The 16,273-nt window shown below is 36.6% G+C and overlaps 1 protein-coding gene across 3 annotated transcripts in view; it reads right to left on the minus strand.

Moving 5' to 3' along the window:
- The window catches only part of ZFAND3 (zinc finger AN1-type containing 3), a 141,322-nt gene that overhangs the window by 83,708 nt on the left and 41,341 nt on the right, over window positions 1-16,273 (minus strand). For all 3 annotated transcript variants that reach the window (XM_027898065.1, XM_027898066.1, XM_027898067.1), the window contains one exon: window positions 15,726-15,752. In XM_027898065.1, coding sequence (XP_027753866.1) covers window positions 15,726-15,752 — 27 coding nt within the window. The remainder of the gene's footprint in view (window positions 1-15,725; window positions 15,753-16,273) is intronic.

A 16,273-nucleotide genomic window follows, 5' to 3' on the forward strand; every position in this document is an offset into this window, starting at 1 on the left:
GACCTTGGCAGAACAAACTACTGTCATCTGGAATACAGAGATCCCAAGCTCGGTCCCTCATTAAACGAAGTTTTTTCTGTTCAAACAGATTCCCCATTTTTTTAAGCATTTCTGTAGATCAAATTGAATAATATGATTAAAACAACCCAAATAATGATCCATTCTAAGTTGGGATTGATCACAAGTACCTTCTAAGGCAGGAGCCGTAGCCTATGAGTCCAAGTCAGAAAAAGCTAAGTTAGACTGACAGCATTGTTATAATTCTTGAAAAAAGACAACTCCAAAGTAAGGTACATGCCTCAGATTCTTCAAGTCTACTGGGTGCCAAGCTATACCTGACATTTTGTGAAAGTCTCATTTCTCAGAAGAAAGAAGGATGATTAAAAGGAATAATATAAAAAATAAAAATCAGTGCTACCCCTGACTTATTTTAATACTAGAAAACTCACACTCATCTTCTGTGCTTTACTGAAAAGCTAACACATCCACAAATCTTATGTTTTTATTTTACAACTTCTAGAGCAAAAACATGGTGTTTGACACCATGAATTTTTTGTACTTGCAGAGCAATACTCAGGTTTTAAGTATATGTATTTCAAATCCTCTCAGTATCTCATTTGGTAGACACCAGTGAAATGAGTGTTTTCTCTTTGTCCTTTGAAAAGATGAAGCAATTCCATGAACTTATTTGCCTTTTATCCTCAAAGCAATTTCTGTAACCCACATCACATGCCAAAAAGTAAATCACAAATCCTGTATCATCTGCAGATGGACTAGGTGATCAAACTGGTTTTACTTCACTAGTTTATGGCTTTCAGTAAACAAAAGCTTTTCTCTTCACAAATGTCACTACAAAAGTCAGCCCCACCAGAGGAGACACAGAACTCAAGACTTTTGGTAGAAAAGTTTCCAATTACTGCTTTCATGATCTAAACTTCAGCAATATCAGCCAGAAAAAGAATCTAACTCTAACCCTAACCTTCCTGTCTCTACCTCACCCTCATCCAGTGCAAGACTCTACTTTAACCAGCAGTTTGCATCAACTAAAGAAGTTTTAGGCACAAAATTATAAAAACCAATATAAAGCAAATTTCATTTTATAGTTCAGCCAGCTGAATAAAATCTGAAGATGTTCAATTTAACCAAATGCATTAAAAGAGTACACCTCATGTGATTGTGTTCTCACTCTACAAGAGAGTAAGCAGATGACAAGGCACTAGAAAAACACAACTGTCCCACAGAACAAACTGAAGAATATTTTCTCTTTCCTCAGATGCCACATGCTGGCAATCCCACCAGGACCAAAAAAACAAAACAAATACAAACCAGTAAGAACAAATCACCACTTGCCTAATGAATATAACACATGCTCAAAGTCTAACCTAAAAACTATCAGAAAATTGAGTGTTTCTTCCTAGGGCTGGTAATTGGTGAATTATTTGCTATTCACCTTTGTTGTTGTTGCTGCTGTAAAGGTGTTGAGTGGTTTCCTTGCACGCATCCTTCTTGGAGGAGGTCTGTGCTCCACCACCAGCTCACCTACATTTATGCCTATGCTCTGTCTGAAGGAGTGTAAGCCTCCAAGTGTGATGGTAAAATTACCTTATAAGCAAAACAAAGAATTTCTTTCCACCTCCCCAATCTCTTACTCATTATTCTGAGCACTCCAGCTCTATCTCTATGGATCTCTCTCTTTCCTAAACCTAAAAGCAAATGCTTCATCTGGAGCATTCTAAAATGCTTATAATGAAGTTTCTATTGAATACTATATCAAGCCAGTTTATCTTCCATAGGCAAACAGAAATTCCTTATCAATAACTTCTAGTTAGTGTTGACCAAAGCTGAATCAGAGCAAAAATCTATAGTGAAAGCATTTGCAAAATGCCAGCTCCAAACCTGCATCCCCTTTTGCAAAAAGACTCTTTTCAAAGCAAACAAAAACAAACCCAACCACCAGGAGTGACATTTAATTTCAAACAGCTTTCCCACCTCTCTGTACATCCCACGAAATTCACATCACCAAACAGTGCCACAAGGCAGTTACTAAAAATGCATTTTAATGCTCACAAAAGGCAGAACTTTCCTACTATCCCTTGCAATACTGACATGGAAGGACACGGATATCTCCTCTTCCAGTTTCTTCCTTTCTCACAGCAATTTCAACTCATCCTTACCTCCTGCATTCTCCTGATGCCCTGAATGCTTCAAAAGCACTTTTTCATACATGCAAGCAAATCTAAATCACTCATTGATTTTACATTATAATCTTTCTAGTAGAATTCTACTTCAAGCAAGGCACTTAAACAAATAATTTTAATATTCCAGCAATAAGATTTTTTCCCTTTATGTTCCAGTCTGAAGACAAGAAAAAAATCCAGTAACAGCATGTCAACATTAATTTAAGAGATGAAATATGACTTAACACTGCAGCAGGATAACATTCTACAATGGAGCATGGAGGCATAAAATTTGCAACAAATTCATCCTTGTACCACTGTATATTCCTGCTAATAGGCCAGGGCACAACTGAAAAATTGTTAATAACTTGCTGCACAAATTTATACAGCAGAAAAAAAAAAAAGCTAACTTTTATAGTCTCAGTTTCCCTGATCAGCAGTAAAAATGGGGAAAGACGTAGGAAGCCTCCTACTTTGCCTTCCCTTGAGCAAAGGGCAGAAAATGAGTTGCAGTAAACCACGAAATGCAATTCCATATTAAGACTCTATTTAATAAGTGATACTAAATACTACCATAGAAAGGTTTTATGAAGAAAGTTGTACTTGGAGAGTCAGGACAGCACAGGCCAAGAAAAGCCATGACAGTAATTTGCTACTAGTTTCACACAACCACATTCCAACCGGAGCCTAAAAGTACAGTCAAAACTTCTCTTCAATAACCCAGTTATGCAAGAATTAGTGTTTTGTAAAGGTGCCTAAGTCCTCACTAGAATACAGTATTCTTCTGAATGCAGCGTAAGGCACAATATAAAAGGAACAAAGAGTTTTCTAATACAAGGGGGTGGGGGGTGGGTGAGGGAAGTCACTGGTTTGGACACAGTAAATACCATGCCACTCTAACTTCTCTGCCCACCCAACTCCATTTCACTGAAGGGGAACCAAAGAGGGCAGAAGGTGACTCAGATATACGCCAAGCTGCATGCTAAAGGGTTTCCACTGAGAGTCTAACAGGTAAACATTCCCTTCGGCTAAGCAAAAAGGAAGGCTGGGTAGAAACCAGCAAACGTCTCAACACTTGCAGTTGGTTGCTTACACAGGTTCTACAGCTCCTCAGCCTCAAACTTGATGGAGAATGTAAAACAGAACACAGGATTTCTTCAACTGCTCAAGAATACAGTCTCAAAGCAGCTTATGATTTCCTTCAATTTTCAGGTCCCAAAGTCCTTCAAATTTCACTAAGAAAGGAGAAATGGAAGAAATAGGTTCTAACCTGGCACCTTTACAAAGAGTTGTCATATTTTAAACTTAATAAATGTTATTCTAATCCTGTTTCACAAAAAATTAATCTTAACCAAAATGTTTTGCAAATTGGTGATCATGTTTAAAGACTAATACTCAGTCACTGTTCATATTTAAAAATTAAATTAAGCACTTCTTTTTGTTAACTAAAAAAACTAAAGCATATCTACATGAATTTACAAAATAATTAAACTTAGTATTTGTCCTCTTTGCTGGGCACTTCTTGTTTACTAGCTTGTCTATTGATAATTTAGGAATACATGTCCATGAAAACAGGAATTTCATAGAAAGTCCCCAAATATGGGAACATAAAATTGATTACTTGGTTAAACAGAAGTCACTTCAACGGCTTTGTATTTATTCAGAGGTACTTCTACTGTTAGTAAAAAATGACTGCTCTTATGTTAATAGAATGTTAGCAAAACTTTCTTCACAGAAAACAACTTCAACTTGAATTTTATATAAATTATGTGTTATCACACCAATAAGATTCCCTGCTTAGCTTTTTTTAAATATAAAGCAACTAGACTCTGAGTACTTTGGTAAGTCTGACTATGGAACAAGCTGACATAATAGTATACAAGGTTTGTACTTTGATTTTTTTCTGAAGTCTCCTAATGGATGATATAATCTCAAGTCCTACCGACAACATCATCTTCACAAATCAAAAGTGAATGAGCCGTAAGTTTTCCTTCCTATTAGGTTATGGCACAAATAATTTCTCAGGCTCAGGTGTGTGTACGGAGTCACAACTGACCATTCATTCTCTCTGCAGGGAGTTACTGCAGCTTGCTGCATGAAAGAGAAAACGGTTTCAAGTTAAAACCAAAACAATTACTTCTGCTCTCCTGTAAATGGACATTCTGTACCTTGCAACAGTACCTGCAGAAAAGGCCCCAATAAATATCTTAAAATTCCTTTCATCAATGCATGGTCAGCAGTACCCAGAGCAGCTCACAATGTCAGATGTTTCTGCAGTACTAATTCACAGTAAATATCTTATAAATCAAGAGCAAAATAGCTTTCTTTCTGTCAAGAAAGAGCTCAAGTGGGAACAAATACATGAAATCTGACCTTTACATCAAAAAAGCTCATTTGGTTACTACCAAGAAAAACAGGTTCTGTTACAAAAGCTTTCAGCACTCTGCATTTCTAAATCTCCTTGATGAATATTCCTATATATTTTTCCCCAACTAAAGCACACCAGGACCCTTTCCAAACAAGAAAAAGAAAACGATGGGGAAAAAAAAAAAAAAGACTGACATGCACTAGAGACCCATTGCTATCCACAGCTACCAGATACATTGATTTGGAGAATACTGTCTCCAGTATTCTTGATTTTGGATTCTGAGACACTGTGTTTTACAATTCAGTTGTGCATAGATTCAAAAGCTCACTTTGAAAAAAAGAGAACATATTCATACTGGAACCCATCCAGTTACCCCCAGTTAGCTTCAGTTACACACCAACTATGATTTTCATGTGTTGATTATCGAAACAAGTGACTGTTACGTCTATCTTAAATTAAACCCTTACAGTTAAAAGTTTCCTGTTATTTTAACTCTTTAAAAATGATAATTATGGACACTAACAGAAGTAGTGCAGAATGAAGACTAACATTTGAGCTATTTCTAAACATTAACTTATCTTTGTCAACTGAGTAGATGTCAACACCCATTATATGCTTCTGCATTTGTAGAATTATTTACATCTATCACAATTTTCTCTACATACCAGTGAGTCTCAAGGAAAAAAAAAATTGTCATAATGTAGTTTTCAAATTGCTGCTCAAAGCGTTTCAGCAGACAGCAGTTCTCATGAGGACCTGAAGCTATGCACAGACTTTGCTGAGGCACAGAAAATGTCATGGTGAAAGACTGCATTCACCTACACTGGGATCAGCTTTCTATTTCTTCACATATTGCAGGGCAGGACATGGCAACAGAGGTGAACGAAAGCTTGTCTATTAGGAGCAGTAATGCTATACTAAACATCGCTAGAACATGCTTGTAAATGGCACAATATATTTCCTTTCCAATCTAGAAATGAGTCAGACTGCTATTTACCTCCACAGACACCCTCTAAAGTGCTGAAAGGTCTTTTTTTTCCCCTGCTCTGAAGCAAAACTCAAGACAGAAGGCAAAACCCCACCATCTTTTGTTAAAAGAGCAAAGCCTGTGACTTACACAATTACTAACAAAAAAATGAGTCTTTTTATTCCTGATGTAGCTCACTGCAAACAACCTCCAGTGAATACCAAGTCCACTTCGAGCAATCTTATTTGAGATGCATAAGTTTGCTTTTGGTAATTTCTAATACTTACAGTCCCCAGACATCTACTGTCTGATCAAATTTGCTCACCATTTATATGGGACCTTTCCCACCGAGCTGGACCAATTCCAAAATATAAAAGCTCCTGTTATTTAGTAGCTGAAATCAAATAAAAATGCTACCCCTTTTGCTGAAGTACTGATGTATATAAATGTATGTAAATACAAAATAGAAGTTTAGAAATCTCCAATATTTCCTGCGTGTACATTAAGTTCATTAACCCTACACATCATGAAATTTATGTGTTCACTTACTCAGGTAATAAACAGCTATGGTGTGGATAACATTAGTAGTTAAAAATATACAAACCAGAGCCTCCCTCTGCATTTGCTTGATGAGCCTTAATGCAGAGGAGAGGGAGAAAAGTCTTGTATTATGCTCTGAAGGCTATTACTTTCGTTGCAGCAAGAAAAAAGCAATTTTGGAAGACAGATTCTGTAGAAGACCAGAGCTAGATTGTTTGTTCAGCTTCAGCACTTCTGATCCCAACTAAGACAGTGTTTGGGTCCAACTCGTGACCTGACTGCAGCCCAGCAGCTCAAAATCAACACTCCTGATTCATGGTTTCCAAATACTTTGGCCAGTAACAGTCACAGTTCCACATAACTGCATTTATTTATACTGGAAGGATGGGGGTGGCAATAAAGGATGGCAAAACCCTACACTAAGCTTGAAAAGTCAAGCACTCTGAAAAAAGTAAGCGCCTGATCAAATCAATTTTATACACTTGTGATCTGACCTCTTTATTTAATTTGAAATTATTTTCATAATGTATGCAGTCACAGAACTTCTCTTTTGGAGGACCCTTAACTTGCTTACTGGATAGACTCAAAAACATTCACAATGTGCAACTGGAATCTTACCGAAAGCAGAGCTCCTTTCTGCTAGACTCTTGACTTTGTTTTAACCCCATTGAGAAAATTCCAAAGAGAAATCAAAGAGAATTAAATTCTACCCATGTTTTCTACCACAGAATTCCAGTGTGACTTTTTAAAGTTCCTCCTTGTATTTATTTTCTGGATGTTCAAACTAGTATTCTTGGGTCCCCACTAGGAGAAGCACTAAATAACCCTGCAGTTCCACGGAGGAAGGGAGATGTGTATACTTTCAATGTTTAAAACATCAAAAGATTATATGCCTTGAGGGAGGGAGATTAGCAAAGGACTACAGTTTCCAAGGCTTCTCAAAGTTGATATCCAATATATAATCCAAATATCTGTGGGTGTTTGACATTTGTGCTTTAGATTATCTATGTATAGTGAACAAGAATATCACAATCTTGACTCATAGAAATGTCAAGATGGTAAATTTCTTATTTTCCTGAAACACTAGGGGGTTAATGAGTTATTTAAAGAAATTCTATAAAGAAAATAATTATTCTCTATTCAGCTCAAATGTGTAAGTGTCCTAATAAGAAGATAAAGGACATGACAGAATGTCTTATATTGCTTCTTATTCAGTACAATGAATGGGAGTACAATTCTGTATAAACATCCAACAGTGTTGCATTTAAGAAGGCACACCTTAGTATTATTTAATAGTGAGGGAGACTAGAAACACTGGAGCCCACGGTGCATGCAGAACCCCCAGTGTATTCACATCAGGACAGGGTATCTGTTTCAAGGAGACATTTTCAACAAACAGAGCTTACCTAGATAATATCTACTGATCTGTGATTTAAACCAGTGTAGGTCAATAATCTTATGCTTTCCTGTACTCTTTGATTCTTTTATCATAATTAAAAGACAGTTACATTGGTCAAACACAGATTGGATTATTACGGCACCATAACCTGTCTTGTCATTTAACTCTTCAGCATCAGATTCAGTCAATAACCTATGCTTTCTGCAAAAGAAAGGAGCAAAATCTTACACATTCAGTTATAAGAGATGAAGTCCTTTCAGATAATTTCACCAGAAAGGCCTTATCAATAGTCCTGCAGGCTTAGAGATCTCCAGTATAAGATTGCAAACACACACCTCTGTGCCCACAATGGAGATTCATCCACTCACATTTAAGGATAAAGACATTCCTGTTGGAAACCATTTTAACCTACTGTTATTCTCCTGGACTAATAGTCAAGTGATATTTAATCACTTTAAATATTATTTAGAAGTGATCTTTAATAACTTATTTAATAAGGGATATTTAATGTGATAAAAAAAAGAAGAAAAATTATCAAGGGGTGTTTTTTTCCCCCAAAGTTTGCAAATTAGTCCAACAGTTTAAGTGTTAATCTTTAAAAATTCCATCTCATTCAACATAAAATCTTAACTTTTGTACTTCTGAAGATGAGAGTCATTATCCTTTCACTTTCTATTTAATTAATACTACATGCAAACTCATTCATAGACACTGTGATTTTTTTTTTAAAAAAGCTCAAAGTTATAGTTGTATCAACTAAATCTGCATGAACAGTTTGCCCTCTGGTGACTAACTTTGTGAGAACATACAAAATTTACAATACATATATGAAAACCAGTATGAGTAAAAAAAAAATTACTGGAACGTTTGCAGGCTCCATAAGAAACAGCACTAAAAGTTTTAAAAAAACCCTCAACTTGGTATGCACTAATTGCGACAGAGCAGTGTGATTTCTTCTAAATTAAGAAGAGAAACAAACTGAACTGAAGATAAATTGTCACGAAGATGAAGAATAGAAATGCAACTGTAGAACAGCCACATACAGAAGAGAACTGAAATTTCAGAATTTTGTTTAAGACTTATGAAGGCTAAGACAAAATGAAGAAACAAAAGGTCCCTAGCTGCATCTGTTCCTCAAGGGTATAAAAGGCAAGTCCAAAATCAGCTTGTCCAAAACCAAGAGGGAAATACTATCATCTCACAGTAATTGATGAGGAATGGAATTAGGAGACAAAAGAAGCAACTTGTTTAGTATCGCTAAGAAATGCTCACTGACTGTGAAAAGGAAATCAAGTTCCAGGATCCTAGTCAGCTGTCTAGCTGCTAGATCACATTCCTTTTACATAAAATAGATAAATAACTGAAAAGTCAGTTACATTTTGTTCTATTATCCAGATCACATTTGCCCTGTACACCTGCTCTCCTCTAACAGCTTAAATCACCTTAGCGAACAGCTCTACTTTCCTTAACACCAAGCTGCTGAGCAAAAACATTTTCACAAGAAAGGTTCTTCTTGGTCTTGCCTTGCTTGTGTAGGCAAGACTTGCTGAAATGTTGTCTAGCCAATCGCCATGACTGTTCACCTAAACTACTTCCATTTGGAGATGCTCAAGCATGTACAAATTAATAGGGATGAGAGAGGAAAGGAACTGCTGGGGTTGGAATGCAAGAATTGCAAGTAGAGTTAACTGGTCAAAATCACTGTTGTGTTTTGCTTGAATTCACCAGGAAGTTTAGTTCAGGTAAGGTTTAGCAGAATGCTGGGTAATTTCTTCAACGATCACAAATACTAATCACAGACGTACACTTTTCCAGCTACCTCAAAATGGTAGAGTAACTTCCTCTTGGTCACCAAGCACATAACCTTAGCACTCTTATTAAAAAAAAAGTTGGTTCTAGATTCCTTCCCTCGTAAAATGCCTTTTGAAACCAGCTCTTTTACCACCTGGCACTCCTCCTGTTCCACCTCAGACTCTTGTGTAACAGTACAAGGGGAAAGAGAAAGGTTAGCTGCTAGTTCTGTACAATTTTCACGTGGCACTAGCAATTAGAATCCTAGAAAATGTGCAGTCACCTCAATAGATGTCCTCGTACATTCCTAAATACTCCCATGCAGTAGTGCCTGACACATCTCCAACACCACACTACATTTTATTTGAAAGACAAAACATGAATCTGCATAATAATTTTTAAAGGAATAAGCTGCATATTTCTAAAATGTGCCCACTGATCTGACCTCTCTTCTCAGTCAGAAAGAGTTAAATATCCTCTTTTATTCCCCAAAGGCTGCTGGTCCCACGCAGAGGTGCCATGTTTTATTTAAAGCATGCTCTCTCTCAGTAACCACTTGTTCTAATTGGCAAGGCAAGGCTGGGTCCCCAAAGCACACAGCTCGTTAGATTCAGTTTGGATTACAAAAACACGATGAAACAAACTGCATCGAAATGTACAAATTAACAGCTCAGGAGTGCACGACACGGACATGGAATTAGATTGTAATATGGAACAAACTCCACAGGGAGGCTAAGGAACAAATCACTAGTGTCTCTATAAACTACAGAAGGATTCCAAACAAGCAAATACACAAAACAGAGCACAGACTTTTCTATAAATCAAGTAAATTGCTAAATTAGAAAAAAAAGAAAAACATTCCTTCTCCTGTCTCATACACACATTTATAGGAGAATGGAGTTACAAGAAAGTTTAATAAATTAAACCTGTGGGTTGCACATCCTCGATAACTCTGCTTTCATGCTGGTAATGTGCAAACATCACAGCAATTAAGTCACATTTCTAAACTTTTTTTACATCAATAGAGAACCTGTACACAGGAGACTACATTACAGCTAGTGTTTCATCAAGTCATTTGGAAAGGTCAGGAGTTAGAAGGTGAACAAGATACTAACAAAACAGAAGGAAACTGGTTTTACCATAAAGAAGGATATACACTCAAAAACAGAGCTATGAGAAACTAAGGCAAGTCTAAGGAAAAAAATGAGAGCTGAGATCTTTCCTTTGTTTGTAGATCAATCTGTACACTGGGCCTGCAAACCCATGAGATAAAAAAAAAGAAAACACGTGGAAAATATTAGTGATGTCTTGTCAAGCCAGAAAAAAAAAAAAATTAAATTAAAGACTATTTGGTAGTCTTTTCGGGTAGCCACTACAGATAAGGGGTCATGGTTTTGTTTGAGTATAGTTTATATCTTTAACAAATGAGCCCCAGACTACTAGACTTTATTTCTCAAGGCACAATCCAACAGCCACTAATGTCCTACAGGGTAGTTTGCTGATGGGATTGACTGTAAAATGATAAAGTTATTAATTAAAAGGCATTCAGTTTTACTAGACTATGTTGGTGAAAAGACACTTACAAACATGATGAGAGAATGCCCTACTAACTTGTAGTAGCCAGGAAGAAGAAAAGAGAAAACCACAACATTTGAGTGACAGCTGTGGAAGAAATTCTCTTTTTCCTTTTTTTCTCTTTACAATTGTAAAGAAACTTCATGGGTCTGTCCTCCATCAGTGCTCGCCCCTTCCCACTATTCTATAGGAGGGAAGATAAAAGAGGACGAAAAAGGAAAAAAAATTAGAGCAAACCAAACCAGCAGCTGAACCACTGGCCCTTGTTCACACCCTTCATTGCACTATTCCACACAGCCAGGTCCCAGGCAGATGGGAGTTGTGTCTTCTACACAGCACCTTTAATGCCTTTTTATCTAAGGCACAGCCAAATTATATCAGTATTGACACAAAGAAACATAGGAGCACTGTACTCCACAGTTTCCATGCCATGACAGTAACAAAAAAGTGGAGGCCTCAAGTAAGGTTTTATTAACTTCACTCAACATGTGATCTCTATTTAACTCTTATAGCTCCAACAAGGCTAGAAAGCTTCAGGTATCCTTCTCTCCCAAATTTCCAATTCTCCTTTACGTATGGAGACCTAGGACAGTGTAGTATAAATATGTTGCATGATTTGGTTGATGTTACTTTTGACATCAGTAAAATGTTTAGTCCTAAGCTATTTTAATAAACTCACTTTCTATTAATTTGTATTTCCCCTCTAAAACTTTAAGCCAGGTTAGGGGAAAAGGGGTCAACTAAAAATTCATAAATCCTTTCTGAACCCTTCCTCAAAATATTGCCCTGTTCTAACAAACCAAATAAATCTATTACTCAGATCTTTACATTTTATTAAAGCCACAGAATAATGCATACTAACAGTGTAAGAAGAATCACTGGGGTAGCAGTGCAAATCAAGTTTATAAATAATTGAAGCTCAACTGAAGTAGCTTATCCAATTTTTTCTTAATTCCATTTCCTGGTGGCTTTCTTTCTCAAGCTTAGCATACATCTCATCTTTCAAGTTTCCTAACTATGCTAAGACATCTTTTTCCTACCAGTCTTTCCCTTCTTGAAAGTCTTTGGGTATAAAGTAAAAGAAATTGAATGTATGCCAAACAATATCTATGGCCATCTCTGAAATGTTACAGTTTTCTATTAGTAGTGTTCTAGAAATTAGAAGTATTTTTGCTGCCACTGTAACCAGTTATATAATTTTCCAAAGAAATATTTAGCTGCAAGCCTGAGAAAATGAAGCCTGACTGCTTTCAGGTTTTAGTCAGTGAGTGATGGTTTTTGTAGCAAGCACTCTATGTACTTCAAATGCAAAGCCCAACATGAATACAGTAACAAATTCTAGCCTAATGAAGCAACATATTGAGGCACTGGTTTCTATCAGGAGCCAATAAAGGGAATACCATACTAAAAAAAGAAACATCTTGTGTAGCAATAAAGAAAACTAGTTCTTCGGTAATGTTTTCAAACTTCTCAAAGTGCTCACTGCTTTTCCAACAAAGTACTAAAATTTGTGGATCCACGTTGGAAATTAACAAGCATATGAAAAAACGCACAACAGATAAACCTAACAGATTTTTAACCATTAATTTAGGACTGAAAACTTCATGAACAGAAGGGCTGAATCACAGAATATGCTGAGTTGGAAGGGACCCACAAGGATCATCCAGTCCAACTCCTGGCCCTGCACAGGACCATCCCCAAGAGTCACACCATGTGCCCGAGGGTTTTACCCAAATGCCTCTTCAACTCTGTCAAGCTTAGTGGCATAAGTTACTATTTATAGTACAATACAGTAGAGCAAATAAAACAAAATCTGACCTAGAAACGTGCAAGATGCACTTGTTGAAAAGGTTTCCAGAAAGCAAGTTGAAAGCTTGACTAAGGATCAAATTAGCAGTTAATTAACAGCAAAATCTATTTCGGCTGATTTTTGCCAGCTCATGCTTTCAGTAGGTGTTATTACTGCCAGACATTGCAGCAATAACAGACAAGCTCTAAATAGCTCCCAAGTTTTACAAAAATTAAGAGAAAAGACATTGTGTTATTCAGTAACGCCAAGCCACATAAAAGTCCCAAATTTCTAAACTCCAAAAACTGTGTGTGACTTAAGCATGACAAAATAAAGGTCTGTTCAAAAAGCAGATAGGTTAAGATGCACCAAAATATGAAATAACTCTACAGTAAGACATCTGAGTGAGTTCAGGTAATGTTATATAGTAGATATTACTGTCTATTTTTATTTCTCACCCTCTTATTAGATCTTTTCAATTCAGGAAAATAAAAGCTTTCAAAATTTGATAACCTAGCACAGAGCTAAGCATGTGCATTAAAAATACATATGCAGTTCCAGCAATACTGATTTTCTGCTTATTAGATGGAGATTAAAAATCTGTACTTTTTTTTTACTCATCAAGAAAACAGTATGTAAAGAAGCCCACTTAAATCTAAAAATAAAACTGAACTAACAGTTCAGTAAGGGTAAGGTCCTTAAAACTCAGAAAATTCTTGGGTTATACTGTTGAATTATTTTCTCAATTTCAGTGATGCTGACCAAGCGCTTCGCAGAATGTGAACATAAATATCGTACAGTTGGATTAAGAAATGGACACCCACCTCTAGAAGTTTCTATTACACATTCAGACAGAAAGGCTATGAATTTGATTCACAAATCCATGAATACTCTAATCGTAACTTTATCTTCTTCCAGGTTTCCAAGTGCCTCTCTCCACCAAACCTTCCTGCTGCACTTACCTTTGGCTTGACATATTATTGAAGAAGCAGAAATCCACTTCCTGCACCCCTCTTTCCAATGCACTAAACCTTCTAAGGTGACAGTCAAATGGATTAAAGGCAGTGTTTTTGGGATCATTTAAGTAGAAAGTTTAGTTTCACCATTTTCAATATTTAAATATTTGTTCTTACTCCGTAATAGTTTGTCCTGTGATCATTCCCAGAGGTTCCAATTAAAATTGAGTTCTTGAGGTACCAGGTGTTGTTTCCATGAATGTAGAATTCACTTTATAAAAATGACGTTTCAAAAGGTACCCAAACATTGCCCCTACCTGAAGTCAATATTAAAACATCCATAAACCCAATGGGAGTAAAGTTATGTTCATAAGAGTACTTTTGAAAAATTTCACTCATCACTGTCCTGTATTTTAATCATTCCAATTTCACAGTTTACCATATTGAAAGAAGAGACATTGCAGTCTTAGCGAGAGATGTGGTTTCATTAAGGGAGATACTCTGGCTGTAATTTGCATTTTTTTCACTTACCAGTGTATATTCTGATTAAAAAAACCCAAAACACCACTTCATTGTATTTGTATTCTCAATGAATTAGAAGTCTGAAGCAACTATGTCTTAACCATCTAAAGAGCATATTTAATTTGAAGCACTTTAATAGATAGTATTACATTTGTACTGTATATGGAGACTTTGAGGCATTGATAGCACACGGTCAGCACTGAATTGGAGACAGAATGTTAAAACACTTTGCAGAAGTACAATTCACTTGTAATTATTTCAGAGAAGCTCTTGAATATTACAACAGTCTGTTGCTTTTACAAGGTTTGAGTAAAACAAGTCAAATATTTCTTCTTGGAAGAGCCAGACGGGGCAAAGAGGTGGCAAAGAGGGCTAAAGAGGATAACTAACTTCAAGCTCCTCTACAGTACTTATCAACCTTTATGTGCAAGTCAAGAACTAGTTTGGGGCAAGTGAACAGCAAATTTTTGATTGTATAGAAGAGTTTAGTGAACATTCTAGATCTAGGCCAAAACACTGGACACTTCTAGGCAAATGGCTGCATGTATCTGTGCAGTATCCAGCTCATTCTTGCCATTGAAAACTGAACAACCTAATCTCTGTAATAAACTGTGAACAGTATTCCCACACTGAACGTAAGAAAATGTACAGAAGGTAGCCAAAACAAGGAATGCCAGTCTCCCTGGCTGCTTTTGCTGTTTGTTTCATTTTGGGCAAATGGGAGTGAAAATTCAGTGAATTTATTTTGATAATAAATTTAGAAATTGGAAGCATTTGGTCAAACAATTTGGCAAACTAACAGACCCCAGCCGTTGCCCTTTGCTCAAATTCTGTGTTGATTCATATAATGGATACCAAACTATGTCCATTTTTTCCCAAGGGATGGGTGTTGCAATTTAAGAACATTGTCCAATTTAGTGTTCCCACTGAAACTCCAAACCATGCCACTCACTCCCCCTCTCCCTTCCTCTCCTTCTGTGGAAGGTTGGAGCAGAGGACTGAAGGCACCAAAGGCGAAGATCACAGATTGAGGTAAGAACAATTTACTGCAGACTTCAATGAGGTAAGAAAACACACAGCAACAGCTACAATATCAATAACAAAGTGTACAAGATAGGCAAACAATTCATACGGGATTGCTTGGAACTGGCCACTCCCTCTGCCACATTTTCTCAAACAGAAGGAACCTTTTCTCCCTAGAAATGAGTCCATTTCCCCTACCCCTGGCAATGACATGAGGTGGAATGGAATAACCTCCAGGTCCTAGCTGTGCTGCTCCTGGCTACTACAAAAATTAATGGTGACCTGGCTGGAAACAGGACAATGGGGAAGCCAGGAAGGGCAGAAGCAAAGAATAGCTCACAATCATGTATTTACAAACTTGTACATAGTTCAGAATGTCTGAAAAGCCCGTTAAGATATGAAGGCTCCATGAATAATCATATTGCACTGTAAACACGTTTTCATCCCTTGCTGACTTGTTGCCCTTCTCTCCTGGTATGTGTAAAAAAGTAACGCTTACACAAATGTAAGGGTCTTTCCTGCTGTGTCTGTCTCAATTTTTTTAAAAAACAGGAAGACTGGATTCTATCCCTTCCCTCTGAAAAAAAAAGTAACAAAAAAGTGTAAAAAGTTACTAACCTTTTTCGTTGTGTGGATTTCTTTTTTCTGAAATGAAAGAGAAAGGAAACGATGGTCAAGAGAAATCATATTTTGAAGTTTTCCCTCACATACAAACCTGCTTCAATATATTTGAATAAATAACTTGCCATATTAAAAAGAGGAACTTTTTTCACATCCTTTCTTTCAAGTGTCTGAAACAGTGAAAAACATCTGCAACACTTCACTTGCCTAAAATCTTGCTATCTGTGGTGTTGCAAAAAAGAGTACACACCTTTCTATTTCAGTATGTGGCTGGAAACTCAGTATAAAAAATATGCTACAAATACTTTCAGTAACATCAGGAAAAAACAAAAAATAGAAAAATTCTTTTATATTGGAATGATGACATTGAGAGGTTTCAAGTTACGACTGCAACAGAACTGGTTATTTCAATACTACTTGTTGAAGGAACCATAGTTAAGGTCTAAAAAAGATAGAGTAAATTTGCCTTTTTTTACAATACCTCGTTTTATTCCAACTAACAGTAGCTTTTTAAGTTACTCTTAACTCTTCCAAAACCTTATTTC

The sequence above is a fragment of the Empidonax traillii genome, unplaced genomic scaffold (genome assembly GCF_003031625.1).
Source record: "Empidonax traillii isolate 1590-97213 ecotype Southwest subspecies unplaced genomic scaffold, ASM303162v1 scaffold576:size640842, whole genome shotgun sequence".
Lineage (NCBI taxonomy): Eukaryota > Metazoa > Chordata > Aves > Passeriformes > Tyrannidae > Empidonax > Empidonax traillii.